General features: G+C 35.8%; 2 protein-coding genes across 3 annotated transcripts in view; both read right to left on the minus strand.

Annotated features, from left to right (window-relative positions):
- Positions 1–10,040: 10,040 nt before the first annotated feature.
- LOC126758968 (merozoite surface antigen 2, allelic form 2-like) lies at positions 10,041–11,572 on the minus strand. Its single transcript, XM_050473468.1, has one exon. The coding sequence runs from the start codon at positions 11,570–11,572 to the stop codon at positions 11,054–11,056; it is 519 nt and encodes a 172-aa protein (XP_050329425.1). The 3' UTR covers positions 10,041–11,053.
- Positions 11,573–11,602: 30 nt separating this feature from the next.
- The window catches only part of LOC126758899 (uncharacterized), a 393,248-nt gene continuing 384,931 nt past the window's right edge, over positions 11,603–19,919 (minus strand). Inside the window, exons 14-18 of one of the 2 annotated variants that reach the window (XM_050473344.1) lie at positions 15,882–16,074; positions 13,420–13,562; positions 12,540–12,841; positions 12,234–12,355; positions 11,603–12,039 (exon numbers count right to left, since the gene is read on the minus strand). In XM_050473344.1, coding sequence (XP_050329301.1) covers positions 11,603–12,039; positions 12,234–12,355; positions 12,540–12,841; positions 13,420–13,562; positions 15,882–16,074 — 1,197 coding nt within the window. Of the gene's footprint in view, positions 12,061–12,233; positions 12,356–12,539; positions 12,842–13,419; positions 13,563–15,881; positions 16,075–19,919 lie in introns of both variants that reach the window. The other variant, XM_050473339.1, reaches the window with a different exon arrangement.

The following is a 19,919-nucleotide window of genomic DNA, read 5'->3' on the forward strand; positions in this document are numbered from 1 at the left end:
CTGATGAAACAGTGTGAACTTATTGCATAGGTCCACATAAACTAAATTTTTATCAGGATAAACAAATATATATTGAGTAGTCGAAAAAATCTTTTCCCATTCCTGATCAAACTGCGAATTATTTTTTTTATATTTATACTAATAAATAAATAAACAAATATGAACCATTTTGGTTGACCACTTTTTGGCATCTTTCCGCTAGAGACATTATTTCCAAACTGTAAATCGAAATTTCAAAATTTCCCGAACCGAAGCGAGCGAACCATTGTTGTGTTATACGAACTGTTACAGCATCTTCTCCGTAAACTTCACAAATTTCATTGGTGGCTTGCGGGGCATCCTTCCCTTTTTTATACTAAAATTCCAAAATATAGCGAATTTCTTCATTATTTTCACTCATTTTTGTTTTGAACAGCTGTAACTTTTTTCCAACTTCTCCGAATTTAATTTTTTTATTTTTTGGTTAAATGAAGCTTAAAATCTCACCTTTCTAACACTACATATATGGTATGACACAATTTGATTGGTAGCAATGGAGATAATCGACTGCAACGACATACAGGGTGGCGCAAAATTAATCCTCCTATCAGAAGAGGCTATAAATTTTGCAAATGACCTCTAATGTCGGTTCTGTTTTGACATTTGCGTTGTAAAGACGACGTGCCACCCAAATGCGTATCAGTCGACGGTATTTACAGCGAATTTTGATTACTGTGAGTGGTGAGCGCTACAGAGCAATGATCAACGAGTTCTTTTTGCCATAACTTGATGAATTGGGATACTCTCCCGTTTTGGCGATTTGCACTGGCCAGCAAGATCGCCTGATTTGACCGCTACAGACTTCTTTTTGTGGGGCTTTTTGGAGTCGCGGGCTTATGTCAACAAGCCTCAGACTCTTGCAGCTCTTGAAGACAATATCCGTCAAGTATGTGAGTACCTATTGTCGGAAGTTCTGGCCAAAGAGATGGAAAATTCCATAAAAAGGGCTCAAATGACAATTAACTGTGGCGGCGGCTATTTAAATGATATCATATTCTCCACTTAATGTACAAAATTTAAAAGACCAAATAGAAATAATCCAGAAACAGAATCAAAGTTTTTAATTTAAAAAAAAAATTACAGCCAAAAAACATCGGAAGGTAATTTTTGTGCCACCTTGTATATTGACAAAATACGAAAAGACTTTTTCGACTACCCAATATTTTTATTCAAAGAATTTCACATGAAGCCAAACTCAAAACCAAACTTACTGAAATAAAATAACTTATGTACACTTTTATCTAAGCCCTTTATAATTTGAACAGAACTTTCTACTTATAAAATTTAGGACGTTACTAAGCCGCTATTGTTCCAAAATATTGCAACTTTTTTAACTTAAGCCCCGATGCTATTAGAAAAAGAGTATGAGAAATGATAAAAAATAGTATAACTTGCCATCTCTATACAAAATGTTTCTACAGGGCGCACAGGGTGTGTGTAATACATATTTCTTCTATAATGTTCTTCTATAATGTTCCTCTATATACTGGCACTCGGTCATTACGCTCATGATTGTAAGTATGTGGGCATATTCATAAGCATGCTTCTTAAATTATACTCTCATATTCATACGAGTATTTACTACGGTACTTGACACACATACTTACACACACATACATTAAAAGCATGACTCTGTGTCTTTCTCTTTGGTCACCGCCTTAGTAGCTCACAATCAAATATTTTATTGTTTGGGGCACTTCCACTACTTACGTATCTGATGGTCACACACCTTAGTGTATATACAAGTATTATGTATATACTCACCCCCTTTCAAAACAAAAACTGGGATGCTTGTGTTATTGTCACGAAATGTAAGCTAAAATGATGGCGATTAATCGAAATAATATTTGGCGTCCTTATGAATAAAATAAATCGACTCATTTGCATATATTACATGGTACATAATTCTATTTCTACATGTTTTCCAAAAAAAAAAAAAAAAAAAAATAGAGGTTAAAAGAAAACACAATTGATAATGATATTAGTAAATTATATTGTATATTTTTGCCATGACACACCGTAATAACTAAATTCAAAAGCTACCCACTTTAAGCGCTCTATTTATTTACGAAATTATAGGTAGATTTGCGTAGAGCAAAAGAAACTGCAAGAATATACGAGTATGTGTGTTTTCGGACTTAATTTCAAATTCTTCTGAAATTCCCGCTAAAGTAACGGCTAAGCATGGCAATAAAATGCATTGTTTTAGTTATACTTAGTGACTTTTTACTATTTGAGCAAGTTTGAAATTATTTAAATAGCTTATGAAGAGATTTTAGTTTTTGTTTCTACAAAAAAGAAATTATGAAAGCACGCGATGTCGAGAAAGATTATTTATCCCCATGGCATGTGATTTGAGTCAGGTGTGCTCAGTCATTTGTGGTGGTATTGGCCCACAGCATTATCTCGGCGACATAGCTTGTCTGTGCTAAAAAAATATCTCACTATCTGCAAGACAACGGGAAGGACTTTAAATTACCTCTCGCATCCATATTCCATATCAAAATTAATAGCAACTTGAGATAGTGAGATATAAATATTATGGTAAAGCTCAAATTTCCTCTAAACTTAACTTAACTATGTGAAGCATAAATAAAACAAGAAAAATGTTAGCTCCCGTTATAGTATTCGGTGTTGTTATAGCACCTCGACAAGTGCAATTTTTTTTTAGCATAAATTATTATACAAGGTCTGTCGCAAAAGAAACAGAACTTTTTAAATATAACTGTTTCTGGTGGCGCCACCTATTAGTGGGTATATGAAATAAAAAGTTTAATCTCTTGTTGACATTTCGTAAAAATTTTAAGACAATTGGATAACTACAATCGATGTTATCGATCAAAAAGTGACAGCAGCTTTTGGTCATCGGTCGTAAAATGCATTTTGAACAAAGAGCAAATATTAAATTTTGTTTTAGACTTGGGAAAACGTTTACTGAAACATTTCAAATGATGAAAAAAGTTTATGGTGATCAGTGCCTATCCCGTAGTAATGTGCTTGAGTGGTTTAAGCGATTCCAAAAAGGTCGTGAGGAGCTCTGTGACGATAAGAAGTCGGTCGTCTTCAGAAGTCAAAAATAAAGACAATGCTGATTTGTTTTTACGATTCCGAGGGTATTGTACACCGAGAGTTCGTCCCAACTGGCCAAACGATTAATGCTGTGTTTTACCTTGGTGTTATGAAGCGTCTTTTGTCACGCATTCGTCGTGATCGACCACAATACCGTGAGGCAGGGTCCTGGCGCCTGTTGCACGAAAATGCGCCGTGTCATCGGTCGACGCTTGTCACTGATTTTTTGACAAAAAACTCCATATTAACCATTAATCACTCACCCTACTCACCTGATCTGGCACCCTGTGATTTTTACCTATTTGGAAAACTTCATTTGCCCATGAAAGGACACTGGTTTCAGGACATTTCAGCTATCCAAAAGGCGACGACCGATATTCTCAAGAGCATTCCGAAAAATGACCTTAAACACTCATTTGAAATGCTAATTGACCGGGCTAAACGCTGTATCGAAGCACAAGGAAACTACTTTGAATAAAAAAATATAACTTTTGAAAAATATAAATTTTTTGTTGTTTTTTTTTAACAGTCCTGTTTCTTTTGCGACAGACCTTGTATATCGGGAGAGTGATGGAGTTGGGCACTTGCAGAGAAAGTGTAGAATCGTTCTTTGTTCCCGTAAAATTTGCAGCTACGGCTAGTGCTATTATAGGTCACACACATTTTTAACGCATGTTCCCCATATGACCAATGTCCTATTGTGGCGGGTAAGTATAGACATTTTTTCTGTACCTATTTAATAAGTCTTTTGTTCTTGTTTTGTCATATTTTGACCATACCTGTTTCGCAAACTTGCATTGGGTTGGCGACGGCAAGGCTAACAATGCCTCTTGGCTATCTGAGTAATAGTAGCCCTCTTTATCCTGCTTTAGTTATGTAGTAGAACTCCAGAGACCTTCTCTATGTCCAGTATAATGAAGGAGAAAGAGATAACAAGATCTATACTCCCCCGTCTATTTTGTACTCGTCGAAATAGGTGGTATTCTCTTCTCACTAAGCCCCTTCTCACGCCTAGAGGGTATTTTTCACCTAGAAAATACAATAGAAATCCATCTTTAGGAGGATATACCATAGTCAGTTAGTCTCGCCCAATATGGCTAATTCGACTCAGCTCGTCATGCTGCTAGTATTGTGGACAAATAGTAAGGCTTTGTATACAACTTTAAAATTTTTAATTTATTTTTCAGAATATACATATGTCTTCCCCTCAAAGTACCACCCCTTGGCAACAGTACACTTGTTTTAACGTTTTTCCAATCCTCGAAACAGTTGTTAAAGTCAATTTCCGAAATAGCCTTCAATACGTGTAGCGATTCGCGTTTAAAGTCTTCAATTCACTCAAAACGGTTTCCCCGTAGAGGTCGTGTGGGTCTATTGAATAGCCAGAAGACACTTGGAGCTAAATAAGGTGAATACGGTGGTTGCAGCACGATATTGGTTGAAAATCAATGAGGTATGCGGCGGTGCAAAAACCAAGAGTTGTCGGCCCATAATTCCGGCTTCTTTTTACGTGTAGCTTAGCGCAAATGACACATAACACTCAAAAATTATTCATTGTTGACAGCTTGGCTGGTCGGAAGGAATTGGTAGTGTAAGACAACTGATAATCGAAGAAAACTGTTAACATAAACTTGATTTTTGACCTGCTTTGACGTGGTTTTTCGGCTTCGGATCACCTTTGGAACGATACTCGGTCGACTGATCGTCTGTTTTCAGGTCATAAGCATGGATCCAAGATTCATTGCCAGTAATAATACCTTTCATGACTTCCTCGTAGTCGAAAGCATTGTTTCGCAGACGTTAACGCGATGCTGTTTTGGAAAAAATTTAGTGATTTTGGAACCAATCGTGCTTTTCTTAGGCCCAAATGATGACTTATAGTTTTATTATTGAAAATTTGAAAAACAGCTGTCAGTGTTGCTTGTTTTTCATTCACAATACATAGATTAAAGTTGGCCATTGTTAACAATGTTGAAAACGAAAATGCAGCTAACCCTCTAAAATGTTGAGGATTAAATGGGAGTTAGAAACGGAGTTATCTTCACTAACTCCTGAATTAATCCAGCCGTTCTAGAAAAAAAATATTTCGACGAATTGGTTTTAGCGCGAAATTTAAATTACAAAGTCTTACTATTTTTTGCCCACAATGTTATATTTTATAGGTTCTCTGAAGTTGCCTGCTCGGTGTCACTAACTTCGTGGTAAACTTGATAGATCTTGTAAAGGGCATAAATGTGCTACATATTTACCGCATTTACTCACCTTTCCCATAAATAAATAATCAACTCAACACATGTCGCTCAAAAATAAAACGCATTGCAATTAATTTTTAGATATGTGTTTTTTATTTGGAAATCTCTCAATACTTTTATTTATTCTAGTAATTAATATTTAATTTTTGCTCCACGCTGCGCCCCCATAAACATACATACATACATGGAAATGCAGTAGCTTCGTTAAAATTAATTTTACATATTTGCTTTCAAATGCAATTACTGCAATTTGCTGTCATTTGCTTTCATTTCTTTCATTAAATTTACTCGATTTCGATTGTTTATGCGTGTGTGTGTTACTAAAATTTACTTCTTTTACTTTTTTTTTGTATTTTGCATTTCAATTTGCTTTTGCTAGCGCCCTCAACATCGACACACAATTAATTTACTCGCTTAATTTGCCTCAAATGCGAGAGCTTTAAGTTGCCAGGTTCATTTCAAGCTTGACTAATTGATTTATATGGTTTCTAAATTTCTGCGCAAATTTCTGCAATTTCTTATATTTAGATTTCATAGTATATCTACAGTACATACAAAGTGTTGTTGTTGTTTTGGCGTTTGAAGCTAAATTTTTGTTGTGGCTGTCGAGTTTGTTTGTGGCATTGTAGTGGTAATGTGTGAAGCAAGTATTTGAGTGGAAATTTTTGCAAGACTTCAGTTTTTGTTGTAAATTTCAAGTTAAATTTAACTATTCTATTGCCAAAGTACAGTAAAGTGAAGAAAAAGTGCAACAAAGCCAATTAGGTTTGATTTTGTAGCAATTTGTTTAAGTTTGTTGACAAGTGACAAGTTGGTTGCAGAAAAATGTTCACAAATTGAAATAAATATTCAAAAATCGATATAAATGTTCAAAAGCCGAAATAAATTTTCAAAAATCGAAATAAATTTTCAAAAATCGGAAAAAAATTCAAAAATCGAAATAAATTTTGAAAAAGCAAAATAAATCTCCAAAATCGAAATAAATGTTCAAATTTTCCAAAGTCAAAATAAATGTTCAAAAGCCGAAATAAATTTTCAAATATCAAAATAAATTTTCAAAAATCGGAAAAAAAATTTCAAAAATCAAAATAAATTTTCAAACAGCTAAATATATTTTCCAAAAACCGAAATAAATTTGCATGAATCAAAAAAATTTTCAAAAATCAAAACAACTTTCAAAAATCAAAATAAATTTTCACAAATCCATTTAAATTTTTAAAAATCAGCATTAATTTTCAATTTTATAAATTTTCAAAAATCGATAAAAATTTTCAGAAATCAAAACAATTTTCAAAAATCAAAATAATTAAACAAAAATCAAAATAGATCATCTAAATTGGCTTGCAGACACTCTCAACCATTCGCTAAGTGCCATTTATTACTGTTAAACAGCTTGGATTTATGTTTTTGCAAATTTTGGTTTTCTCTATTCGAACAAGTTGTTTGTCTTTGCTTTGCGTGCGCTTGTACATTCACATATACAAACATGCATATGCTATATTCTATGCTCACGCTTTTGAACCAGTATTTTTATTTCTTTATTTTTAGTTACTAACACAATTATTTGTAGATTTGCTATTTAATTTTTACTTTTCCACTTTCATTTTTCTTAACTTTTTTCACTGAATTTTTGTATGTTTCTAATTTAAAAAGCGTTGCTCTCTCGGTTGCTGCTAACATTTGCAATAATTTACAATAAATTCAATTTAACTTTATTTTTTTCTTTATTTTTCATATTTTCGTTTTCTTTAAATGCGTATTCTGTATTCTGTAATGCTTAGCTTAATTACTTTTGTTTAAAAATTAATTCATTAATTCTCATTTGATTTCCCTAATAAAGTATTCGTAACAACTTTTGCGTGCGTTTGCCACACACACTTACATAGATTACATGTAGGTATGTATATGTATGCGTATATTTATATAATTTCTTTAAGTTTGTATTGTTTCCTTTTGATTTCTCGCCCCCACTCCCTCACTCCCCCAACCACTTGGCCTAACACCTAAACCTTGTGCTCTAACTACTGGCATACGCTTTCAGTTTTTATTTTTATTTTATTTATTTAAAGTTATTGCTAGTTAATTAATATATTTCATTCTTTATCTTCATCTTCATCGTATGCACTTAGCCATAGACATACAATTCAATTTGTCTTTTTCTTCTTCTTTTTCTTTTGATTATTGCTTATTGAATACATTGAGTTATTGAACATTTGCATATCTTTACAGTTAGTTGCTAAATATATATGTATGATTTACTGGTGTTAAAATTTTCATGCTCAGTTGCTTGCCATATTTACAAAATTCATTATTTTTTGCCTAGATTTTTTTTATGAGATAGTTATATATATATTTTTTTTATGTAGAAATTAATTTTAATTAAAATAGGAATTTAATATTTACATTTCGTTTGCTTAGAATTTTATTTATTGTATTTTCCACCAACGCCCTCTACATAACCTCGAGCACATACTCGATTGTAGTATTGCTTTTGATTATTAAAATCTTCTTTTTACTCTTTGTTGAATTGCAGTTTTTGAAGGCAAACAAAAAATATTAATTAATAAATCTGGGAAAGGGCTCGTTAGACGTTTTTTGAAGTTCATTTTAATATCTTTATTTTAATTTTTTTTTATTTAAATTTTTAGTTTCACTTTCGGGTTTTTTAAACTTTGTTGAACTCGACAGAAGTAAAATATATGTAATAAAGAAGTCTGGAAATGTTTTTTAAATAAATCTTATTTTTTAATTTAAAATTTTTTGTAATTTTAATTTTCAGTTTAAATCAAATTTAATGAAGAAGTCTTCTTGAAAATATTTTTTTTATTAATTTTAATTTTTTCTAAATTCATAAAAAAATCCTCTTGAAAATATGTTTTTATTAATTAAAATTTTTTTTCAATTCTGAGTTTTGTAATTTCAATTTTTTTTTTATAGGTTTAATGTTTCTTTAATTTTTAGTTTAACTTTGCGTTTGTTAATCTTTATTCAATTCGACGGAAATACAATTTAATAAATAAGTCTTGAAAAACTTTTATTTTTTTATTATAAAATTTTGTTGTTTTAATTTTTAGTTTAAATCAAATTTACTTAAGAAGTCCTCATACAAATATTTTTATTAATTTTAATTTTTATTTCATCTTTAAGTTTGTTAATCTTTGTTGAACACGACAGCAAAATCAAATTTAATAAAAAAAAGTCTAGGAAATATTTTTTTAATTGATTTTATTTTTTTATTTTAATCTTTTGTTTATAAAAAAATTCAGTAAAGAAGTTTTGGCATTTTTTTAACTAATTTTACTCTTTTATTTTAAGTTTTTGTTAAAAATAACTAAAAATGTCCATTTTTTGATTTTTAATTTTAGTTTTTTTCAATCCTAAGTTCTGTTATTTCAATATTTGATTTATAATTCTGTATTTATTTTGTATCATATATTTATTTCATTTCTTTTTTCAAATTAAGCGGTTAGCTAACCGGAATCTTAGTGAAATTGTAAGTAGTGCTGTGAGTATTAGCGCTGGTTACTGTAAAGTCTCTCTTTATACGCGTTAGTCGAAGTTTTAATTGTTTTAACTTACACTGTCATTTGAAAATTTTCACTAAATCTTTTCATTTGCTTTCAAATTTTTATTTTCAAATTTATTGTATCATTATTTTTTAAAAATAAGTATAGCAAAAAGATGGCAACGCTGAAAAAGTGTTTAGGTACATATGTATATAATTTGTTTAAATTTTTTTTTGTGTTCAGAAAAGGAATTATTAATTATGAAATAAAGTATGGTCTTGCAAAAATGACGACATAGATTCAGTTATGTAATTCTCTTCTTTTTGAGCTTCGTGATACAAATATTTTTTGCAAAATTTTTTTTTTAAGATGTAAATTTTCGAAAATGATGAGTTAAGAATTTCGGAAAGCTTTTTCAGAATCTTCATCTTGAAACCATAAAAAAAAGCTGTTGCCTACATTTAGGCTGCATATTTGAAAAAAAATTAAATATATGTGACCTGGTCTACGAAAAGGGAGCTAACGTGCGAAAACTAGTTTCCTGGGTAAAGCTGTTAAAAATAATGGTCAGTTTCTCGTTATCTCATTAATTGTTCTCCTTTTTTTTTGACAATAGCGATTTCAGAAGGAAGAAGAATATGTATGTAAATATGCTTTGAAAGATTTATAAATAAATTTAAAAAAAAATATGGTCTCGGAGTCTGACATTTGAGCTTTATGGTAAAAATATATATTTTTTTTTCAAAATTTTGCTTTTAAGTTGTAAACTTTCCAAAATACTAGTTACTGAACTAAGAATTTCGGAAAGCTTGTTTGAAAATTTATTTTATGTTATAAAAGTTTTATAAATTGATTAAAAAAATAAATAAATTAAAGTGCAGGAGTCTGTTATAAATTCAGTTATATAACCGTACTCCATTTGTGCTTCGTAGTAAACACATTTTTTTTTATTTTTGCTTTTAAGCTATAAATTGTGAAAATAGCAGTGACTGAACCAAGAATTTTGGAAATTTTTTTCAGAATTTTTATCTCTAAACCATATAACAAATTAACCGTTGCCTACCTTTAGGCTGCATGTACGAAAAAACTAAATACATACATACATATTAAGAATAATGATTTGACAAGGTGGCAACTTTGATTTTCAGCTCTAAATAATTTGATTCCGATGCAATTATTTATTTATTTTTATTTGTTGGCGTATTTAAATTAAATATTTGCAAACAATTCAGGAGAAGCGTAAGTAACGTGCACAGCTTATTTTGTAGCTGAACGTATGCCGTTAATTTCTATAATTAAATGCATAAAGGTGGAAAAAGTGATGCGAAAAAACTTCAAATACAATTAAATTAATGCGATGCGCTTTTAATACTAACCAACTATACATAAGTAACGACAAATTGAAGCAAAAAAGTCATGGACGTATTGAAATATCACGTATTTATGGTGTGCTTGTGTGTGTGTGTGCAGTTGGCTTTTAATTTCATTTAACGCAGAAGTGTGTGCGTGTGTGCGCATACGCACATTCTAATTATATTAATTTCTTATTGTTTATTTGTATGTGTATGTGTGTGTGTGTTTGTGGTTGCGAATTGCAAAACACAAATTTCTTCGTTTCTTTTGTTGATGTTTTTATAAATACTTTTAAATAAACTGTTTCGGATTTTTTTATTGTTGTTGTTGTAGCGCGTTGTTCTCAATCAATTTGCATAAATGCTGCGAAGTTTTTGTACATAAAAATTGCCGCTAAAACATACAATAATTAAATGCTGTTTATTAAATGCCATCACCTGAGGAAGTACTCAAATTACAAATGCAAAATATCCGTTATACTATATATTTATGTACATAATTTTTTTTTAAATATATAAAAGCGTTGTTTTATATTTTTTTGTGTTTGCTATAATAACAATGCATGTATGTGTGTGCGCGTGTATGAGTGTGTGTGAGTGCACTATTTATTTTAACTGTACATTTGAACTGAAGCATATTCGAACGCGTCATCACAGCGATTTACATATACATATACAACTATAAATAGACCTATGTACAGTTATACTATGATAATGAAGTGTTGATTTTCACTTTAATGCTACTCTCCACACTTAATTTGCGTATTTTTTACATCTAATTAACATAACGTAATAAGCGAACTAAATTAAAAGCGCCAAGCCATTTGCTGCTGGGCTATTGATCCCGATCCAGATTGGTATTGATGTTGTTGATGTGTGCGCTGATTGTGCTGCTGCTCAGTGTGTTCGTGTTGGTGTTGGTGGGCGTGATGTCGTTGAATGCGCCCGTGTGCGTCGGTGTGGACAGCGCTGTGGACGCTGACGCAGGCGCTACCGCCGCCGTTGCGGGCGCCACATTTGTATTTTTACGCAAGTGATTGCGCAATATCACTAGATTTCTATTCAAGTTCGCCGTTGCGCTGCCGACGCCCGCGCATGTGGCCGATGCCGCCGCCAAGGCGCTGGACACGACGGCGGCCGCAGCGGCGGAAGACGGCGGATGTGGCAAGGTGCTGCAGGCAGAGCCGGGAAGCAGGCCGCCGCTGCCCAGTAGGCCGCTGCTGCCGCCGCAACCGACGATGCCTGCCGAGGCAGTGGATGTGGTAGGTGAAGTGGCGCCACCGCCGCCTAGCGCACCGCCGATGCTGCCGCCAGCCAAGCCCACGCCGGGGCCGGGTAGGCCGACGCCAAGCATCAGCTCGTGCGCAAGTATGGTGGGTAAGTGTTAAGTGCTGTTCTTCATGGGACCCGAGGACAGCGAACTGCTGCTGACGCCCGAGTCGCTGGACTTTTCGCTGAGGCCGCCGCCGCGTGTCAAGGTGTCTTCGCCCATTAGGCTGGCGCCCAGTAGCGCCTTCTTGCCAACGCGTGCGGAGAGTCCGGCTTTGAAGGGATTTTCCTTTTGGCGGCGCGCGCTTTCGACGCGCTTCATAATCTCGCTGGAACACTTGGTGACGACATCGTCCAAGCTGTTGGACTCATCGGTGGAGGGTATGTTCTGTGTGGGTGTCTGCGAGGTGGGAACAGGCGAACCCTCGTAGCAGCCGGAGTCGCGTGGAAAATGCCGACGTCCGAAGGGCGATGCGCCATGCTTCTTATTGATGTTATTCAGGCGTGTCTCGTCGTTCTCCGAGCTGGAACCAGCGATGTCGCCGTCCGAACCTGTTTGGGAGAAATGGGTGGCTGTAGCGAAACAATGATATGATGGAGCGGGGTTAGTGGGGGTTTAGGTGGGGTTAATATAAAAGAGACATGCAGGTATATTAAATGCTAGTTAATATAGAAGAATTAAGAAATCAATATGCTATGCTAAGTGGTTTGTTTGATAGCTAAGTTTGAGGGGTGCAATGACTTACATTCAATATCATGCAGCAACTGCACGGCGGTTAACAATTTGGCGCGATGTTCCTGATTCACAATACCCAAATAATCCAAATCGGCAGGCTCCAGCTCTTTGAAAAGTTCAAGGTCTTCGTAGCTATAAAAGGAAAGGAAAGAGAAAAAGTATTAAACAAATTTCCTGCGTTTTGAAGCATTCAAGTATATATAGTACATCTAGTTTTTTGTGCATTACGACCTTTAACTTTCGCTGCTTAATACAAAATCAACTGCTCAACAACTTTATTTTCTTTCGTGTGTTCATTCGATTTTACGCCACTTACCCATTTAAAACGAAGACCGACGTATACTCTTTCAGTCCAATGCGAAAGAGTAAATCTTCGACCGAGCTCGGACCATTGCTGCTGACATGCCGCATGCTGGCGCCACCACCCATGCCCACAACACCACCGACGCCGCCCATGCCCAAACCGCCAGCACAGAGGATTTTACTATTCGACGACTTCAAACGCTGCTCGGGCAACACTTCAACATTGATGAATTTAAAGTGTCCGATACGGCCGTGACAACGACCCTTCCAGATGCCGGAGGCATTCATTGACAGCACATCGATTATGTCACCTTTCTGTTGGGAGCAAAGAAGAGTAGTGCATGAGTAACGAAGAGGTTAAAGATAACTGCCGAAAATACACAAAAGATAAAGGGATACAACAACAATAACGATTTACATTTGCCGCACATCGAAGGAGTGGCGTTTAAAATTTCGAAGTGCACTCGTTGGTTGTCTTCAAGAAGTGAATACGCTCGCACTTACTTACACACAACGGCCGTTTCAGATACAAGTGCTGCGAAAAGCCTTGACATTTCATCAACACTGCGAATGGCAGTCATTGAGAGTGCTTTACGAAATTTGGCAAAGACACTGAAGGGCCGAAGGACCGATAATCTTTACCTGTGTTGAGTGCATTTGTAGAATTACTCTTATTTTCAACTCTAAAGTGTATCGAACGCCAACAAGTCGCAAGTTGGGCCAAAAGTGACAGCGCCACTGAAGCTTCACTCGCACTCGTATTGCCGATGCGCCGAGCAGCAGTCGCATTCGAAACTTTCGCCCAACAGCTGCCTCGGCCGCCAATCATTGGCATCCGCGACGCGTTCTTTGCTAGTCTATTTGTATCTGAGCTGCTTACTTATGGTACTTACTTTAAACTTGAGCGCATCCTTATCATATGGATTCGGCATACTGTCGACAAGTGCTTTGGCTTTGCAAATTTGCACTAACGAAGCGCGATCCTCGGTGGAGATGGAGCTCTGCGGGCTGCCTGGTCGCACCAAAGCTTGGGTACCTGTTTTGGTGGAGAGAGGAAATTGTTAGATAAATATGAAATGTTAAATGGCAAAAGGGAACGCTTTAGTTTTTGTGTAATATTTAGTAAGATGCTTAAATAAAACATAAGTTGAAAGGTTGCCACCTGTTTCCAATTTTGAACTGATTAAAATTGATTGGAGAAAGAAGCTATATAAATTTAAGAGACTTAAGAAAATGTACATTTGAAAATATTTTTGAATAGTGTTGCCACCTGTTTCCAATTTTGAACCTATTAAAATTGATAGGAGTAAGAAAGTCAACAAATTTAAGAATTTTAAGCAAATGTACATTCGAAAATATTTTTGAATGGGGTTGCCACCTGTTTGAAATTTTGAACTAAATTAAATTGATAGTAGAAAGTCTACTAATTTAAGCGATATAATATTTCCTACAGTCACTAATTTTTTTAAAAGAGGTTTCCATTTGTTTTCATTGTGTACAATGTATTTGATAGAGAAACACTATAAATTGAAGTGATTTAGTATTTCCTATGGTTACAAAATTTTTTAAAGAGGTTGCCAGATGTTTAAAAAACTTTAATTCTATAAAATGCATAAGCCAGGTAAATATTATAAATTGAAACGATTTAATAGTTCCTATAGTTACAAAATTTTTGTCAAAGGGGTTGCCAGATGTTTCCAAATTTCAATTCCGTAAAATGTTTAAGATAGAGAAACACTACAAATTGAAGCGATTTAATATTTCTTACAGTTGAAAAATTTTATTAAAGGGGTTACCAGATGCTTCCAAAATTTTAATGCAATAAAATGTAAAAGCCAGAGAAATATTACAAATTGGAGCGTTTGAAGAAAGCTTAACGTTGAAAACATTTTTGGATTGAGAATTCTTACAGATGCACAGATTTTTATAAGGGGTTGCCATGTGTTTTATAATGTATGTGGAAAACAAACAGTATTGAAAAGGTGCAAGAATGCTCACAGAAGAAAATTTGCTCAGTGTGTGTGAAATTTCAAACTTTTAATGTTTTCTAAATCGCTTAAACTTTTATTTCTTAATTAAATATATTTTATTGCATGATTAATTTTCGAAAATTCCGAAGAACACTCTATGCAAGTTCTATTTTAAACTTTAAGAGCAAGAAGTTTACCGTCAAAAATTTGGTTAATGAAAACTTTCCGAAATTCATTCGACTTTGTGAAACTTTGACTTTGTAGCTTTGTTATTAAAACGGTTTATTAAGATTTGGTCGGCTCTACTACGCCACAACAAATCGATAGCGATAGCTTAGTAGAGTCGTAAAAGAGGCAAACTGCTTAATAATGCAATTGCTGCTCGTATAGTTTCTAACTGTAAAGCAAAGAAAATCCACTTTGCAAGGCAATCGCTTTTGCCGATTTGAGGATGAACTTTTGCTAATTTTGCTTTGCGTAGATTTTTTAACGGTATTTTAGATTTTGATTGCCAGCTATTGTTTCTCGGCTATGAGTTCGGGGGCTGCATGGCATTTTTGCCGCAACAGAAAAAGCAAAAGTTTGCTTCATTAAAATTGTTTAACGGCAATCAGAATTTGCTGAGCCTCAATATGCGGACAAGAATTGCCAGCCACACACACACATACAAGTACATACGCATTTACATGTGTATGAGTGGAGTGCCGCATACAGTGAAATGCAACACTGGCTTGCTGCCGTCGACTGCAGGGTCGTTAAAATGCATGCGAACTTTAACGCTTTGACTTTGCTTGCTGTTACGCAGCCTCAAGTTGCCAACGTTTTGTTTTATTTGCTGTTTTTGTCGTATTTTTTCCAGTGTAAACTTTTCCACTTTCAACAGCACATTAAAAATTCATTAAGTTCGGAGAATTTCCACGTTTTTATTACGCTTGCCGAAAAACCACTTAAATAACAGCGTGTGGAACAAGCACCTCCCAGTGTGTGGGACATGGGTGGGCACGGCGCACACAGCGCGAAGCCAGCAGCTGCAGCTAGCAACTTCTATTACTCCTTCTTCTTCTTCTTACTCTTCTTCTTGTAAATCTGTATGTAAAACAACTAAGCAGTTAATAGACCAATATGCAACTGCACAGCACAGCCGGCAAAAGCGGCTGGCGAGCATCTCGGGCGAGACACGCCACTTGCAGCTGAGCGGCACGTAGGCAAGTGGTTGCAGTTGCGGTTGCAGATTTGCGAAAAATTGAAAGTGAACAAAAACCATTTGTGGGTTGGAGCAGACTTTGATTGGCTCGCCAGCCAAAGGCATGAACGCGACTCCCAGACACTTATATTTATATATATATCTATATATAGAGGGAGAGAGACATGTAGTATAAACTTACTTGAACCGGAAGCGCTGGGTAAACTTTCCACCGAACTTGCCGAGCACGCAAAGGCCTGGTCGCTCATGCTGCCGCGGTCGGTATTATCTTGAGAATTGCTGAAATCCCTCGAAGTATCCTTTGTGGCTACAAAGTTCCTTCCGTTCTCATTAAATACGCCAATTTCCTTTGGTGAGTTTCGCATTTCGTTCGACTGCCCGGCGACGCAGCGAGTCGCACAGTTCATTTGTGGTTGTTGTTGGTTGCCGTTGTTTTTGTTGATTGCCGCGGTGGCGGGGTTGGTGTTGTTGTTGTTGTTGTTGGGATTGCAGTCAGTGCGGCGGTAGCGTCGGTTGGTTGGTTCGTTGGTTTCGCAAATTATTGTGTTGCATATTTGCAGGCGTTGCGTGTTGATTTGGCGATGACAGAGTTGCCAAGAAAATTAAATAAAAATAAAAATAACAACAATATAAGAAAGCAGAAAACACCAAAATGAAGTGCAGAAAGATAAAAACAAATATAAAGCAAGATAATCAAATGTTTATTAAATAGAAATAATGTGCGAAAAGCGCGCAACAAAAGCGAAATGCGAAATGAAAGCAAAGTTGTTGAATTGTGCGTGTGTTAAGTAGTGGCGCGGCGTGTTGCATACATTCATGCGGATTTCGGTTGTTTTCGTTCATACGAAATGGAAGGGAAAAAGTTGAAAGGCAAAAGTTTCGTTAGTTAAATCATTAAAAAGTTTGCTGGCACACCCACACAACAACATTGAACACACACACATCACATGCACTCATTTAGCTTTGCACATACGTATTTACTTACAAATACATAAGCATATACTTAAATACATAAGGGCCAACCCTCAAGTATGCAACAATTTTGTACATTGTTTGCTTGTGCATATGTATGTATATACACGTATGCTTGTATTTCGTAGCGTAGTTGTAGTTGGCTCAAATTACCTTGTACATTCTAGTCTATGCAGTAGCGTGCCTCTTTTTGTCTTTCTCATGCACCCACACATACCGACATATATTTACCAAAGGCAAAGTAACAAATTTATCCGTTACTTTTTGTGTTAAGGCCTTTTGACAGTCTAATATGTATGTAAGAAACTCATTCAGTTCGATTTCATTGCTTATGCATAGCATATTAAGTCGAAATTTATGTATGCCAATATGCATATTCGGGTAGATTACTGGTATTCTTTTAGGTATATAACTGGTGTTATAACCGATAAATTCGCACAATTTTTTTATAAGAAAAAAATTATATGGTAAATGCGGTTGTTTATAGAAGCTGTTTCTTCGGAAATATTCATGATTTCGATTTCGAAATTATTATTATTTTTTTTTAATTTGTCACACCCAATCTAAATCTTTAAAATTTAGTATAGTAATAACTTTCTAATAACCTCTTCGTCGATTTCAAAGCTGCTTTCGACAGCACGAAAAGGAGCTGCCTTTATGCCGCGATGTCTGAATTTGGTATCCCCGCAAAACTAATACGGCTGTGTAAACTGACGTTGAGCAACACCAAAAGCTCCGTCAGAATCGGGAAGGACCTCTCCGAGCCGTTCGATACCAAACGAGGTTTCAGACAAGGTGATTCCCTATCGTGCGACTTTTTCAACCTGCTTCTGGAGAAAATAGTTCGAGCCGCAGAACTAAATAGAGAAGGTACCATCTTCTATAAGAGTGTACAGCTGCTGGCGTATGCCGATGAGTTAGTTCTGCTTTCTCCAGACTGGACAAGGAAGCTAAACAAATGGGTCTGGCAGTGAACGAGGGCAAGACGAAATATCTCCTGTCACTCACGTCACTGTTGACAGTCATAACTTTGAAGTTGTGGATAATTTCGTCTATTTTGGAACCAGCGTAAACACCACCAACAATGTCAGCCTAGAAATCCAACGCAGGATAAGTCTTGCCAACAGGTGATACTTCGGACTGAGAAGCAAAGTCCTCTCTCGACAAACAAAAACCAAACTCTATAAGTGACTCATAATTCCCGTCCTGCTATATGGTGAAGAGTCTTGGACGATGTCAACAACGGATGAGTCGACGTTGCGAGTTTTCGAGAGAAAAGTTCTGCGAAAGATTTATGGTCCTTTGCGCGTCTGCCACGGCGAATACCGCATTCGATGGAACGATGAGCTGTACGAGATATATGACGACATCGACATAGTTCAGCGAATTAAAAGACAGCGGCTACGCTGGCTAGGTCATGTTGTCCGGATGGACGAAAACACTCCAGCTCTGAAAGTATTCGACGTAGTACCCGCCGGGGGAAGCAGAGGAAGAGGAAGAAGTTGGAAGGACCAGGTGGAGAAGGACCTGGCTTCGCTTGGAATATCCAATTGGCGCCACGTAGTGAAAAGAAGAAACGACTGGCGCGCTGTTGTTAACTCGGCTATAATTGCGTAAGCGGTGTCTACGCCAATTAAGAAGAAGAAGAATAACTTTTTTGGGAAAAATTTCAATTGCACAAAGGCGGTGAGGCCTTTACAAAACGCACTGTGAAACCACCAAAACCAAAATTCCATCATTCGATTGTCTGCTCGCTGAAGCACTCAAAGCAACTGATGAAGTTCATCCATACAAAAAGTTTTAGCTATGTAACCTCTGAAATATCGTGAAGAAACTCTCGATCTGTACAACGTTTTGCATTCGTTTAAAGTATATTTTTTAGAGTCCTCTTTTTCTAACTCTAGACTACTTCGACAATAGTCGTTATAAGGTGTTTCTAGACTACTGGCAAAGCGGTCACTTAGTCAGTGACCTGCTAGCTTTCCTACAAGAGTTCGTATGTATTCTTTATGAAATTTAATAGTCTTTGTATGTGTTCCATTTATAGCATCTTTGTCGATTGAATATCTGCAAGTAGCCAGAGGCAATATTCCTCATTTCCGGAGTCAATTAGGGTGATGCCAGCTATGATTAGTTCATCTGCCTCAAAGGCTATTTCCTGCAACTCTTTGCAGGTTTATTATCCAATTTGAAAATTTCCGTATCGATGCTTATCCTTGCTTCCTGTTCACTTCTCCGCTCTTCCACTCTTCTCTGAAAGCGAAGACAATATTGGGTACTGAGTATCTTAGAATGCCCGTTATTACGAGGCTGCTCTCAGTCTAAGAGCTGACTTCACCGCCAGTTGCTTGCAGAACATGACAGTCGACAGTTAAGGTAAAAAAGAGTTAGTAACTGACTTGGCGTGGTTCTAAGAGCTCCACAAATGTGCTCTTTGTATGCCTTTCATACGCCTAACCGTGTTTTTGTTCTTCATTACCAAAACACCGTATGCCATAATCAACCCCACAACTGCTGTTTGGAACCAATGAGTTCCTTGCGGTGTTAATCCACATTTAGGCGCCACCATTTTTAGCGCTGTAAATTGCTGTAGCTACTTTCTTGTTCCCATCGTCTAGGTTTAGCTCCCATGAATGCTTTCTGTTTAAAAATAGTCTCAAGTACTTTGCTAGAACACCTACTATAATATTACCATGGCACCATTTATTAATAGCGGTATAACTTCTGGAGTTCTGTGTTTCCTAGTGAACAATACCAGCTCTGTTTTACTAGTCTTTAAGTTTAGCCAGTAAGATATGGCCCATCGATTTATGTCGCTTGACTAGCAACAATATACTTTAAGTTTTATGAAAAATCGCATTGAAAAGCTCACTGTAAACTTAACAGTCCCAAATGCCTTAGCATTTACTGTTTTCTCCAGTATTGGACTCAACGACTTTTCTCAGACCTAACAGTTCTCAAAACAAATTACCGTCAAAGAATAGGTGATAACAGGCACTTATTTAGAGGAAAAGAGAAAGCAAACTAAAAATGTAGTTAGAAAATTCCGAAGATATTTCGCTCTATGGCACTCGTGTTGAGCTATAAAACGACTTTTATCAAAGAATTCTTCTAAAGCGATAGGCACCTGTCAGTTTGCAAAATAAAAGGGCGCAGCAAATTATATATTACTCGTACATATTTGGGCCTGAAATCGTTAAGGCTAGGTTTACTATCACTAGTCCTCCAAACTAAAAGTTTTCTAGAG

This window comes from Bactrocera neohumeralis, chromosome 2, assembly GCF_024586455.1.
Source record: "Bactrocera neohumeralis isolate Rockhampton chromosome 2, APGP_CSIRO_Bneo_wtdbg2-racon-allhic-juicebox.fasta_v2, whole genome shotgun sequence".
Classification (NCBI taxonomy): Eukaryota; Metazoa; Arthropoda; class Insecta; order Diptera; family Tephritidae; genus Bactrocera; species Bactrocera neohumeralis.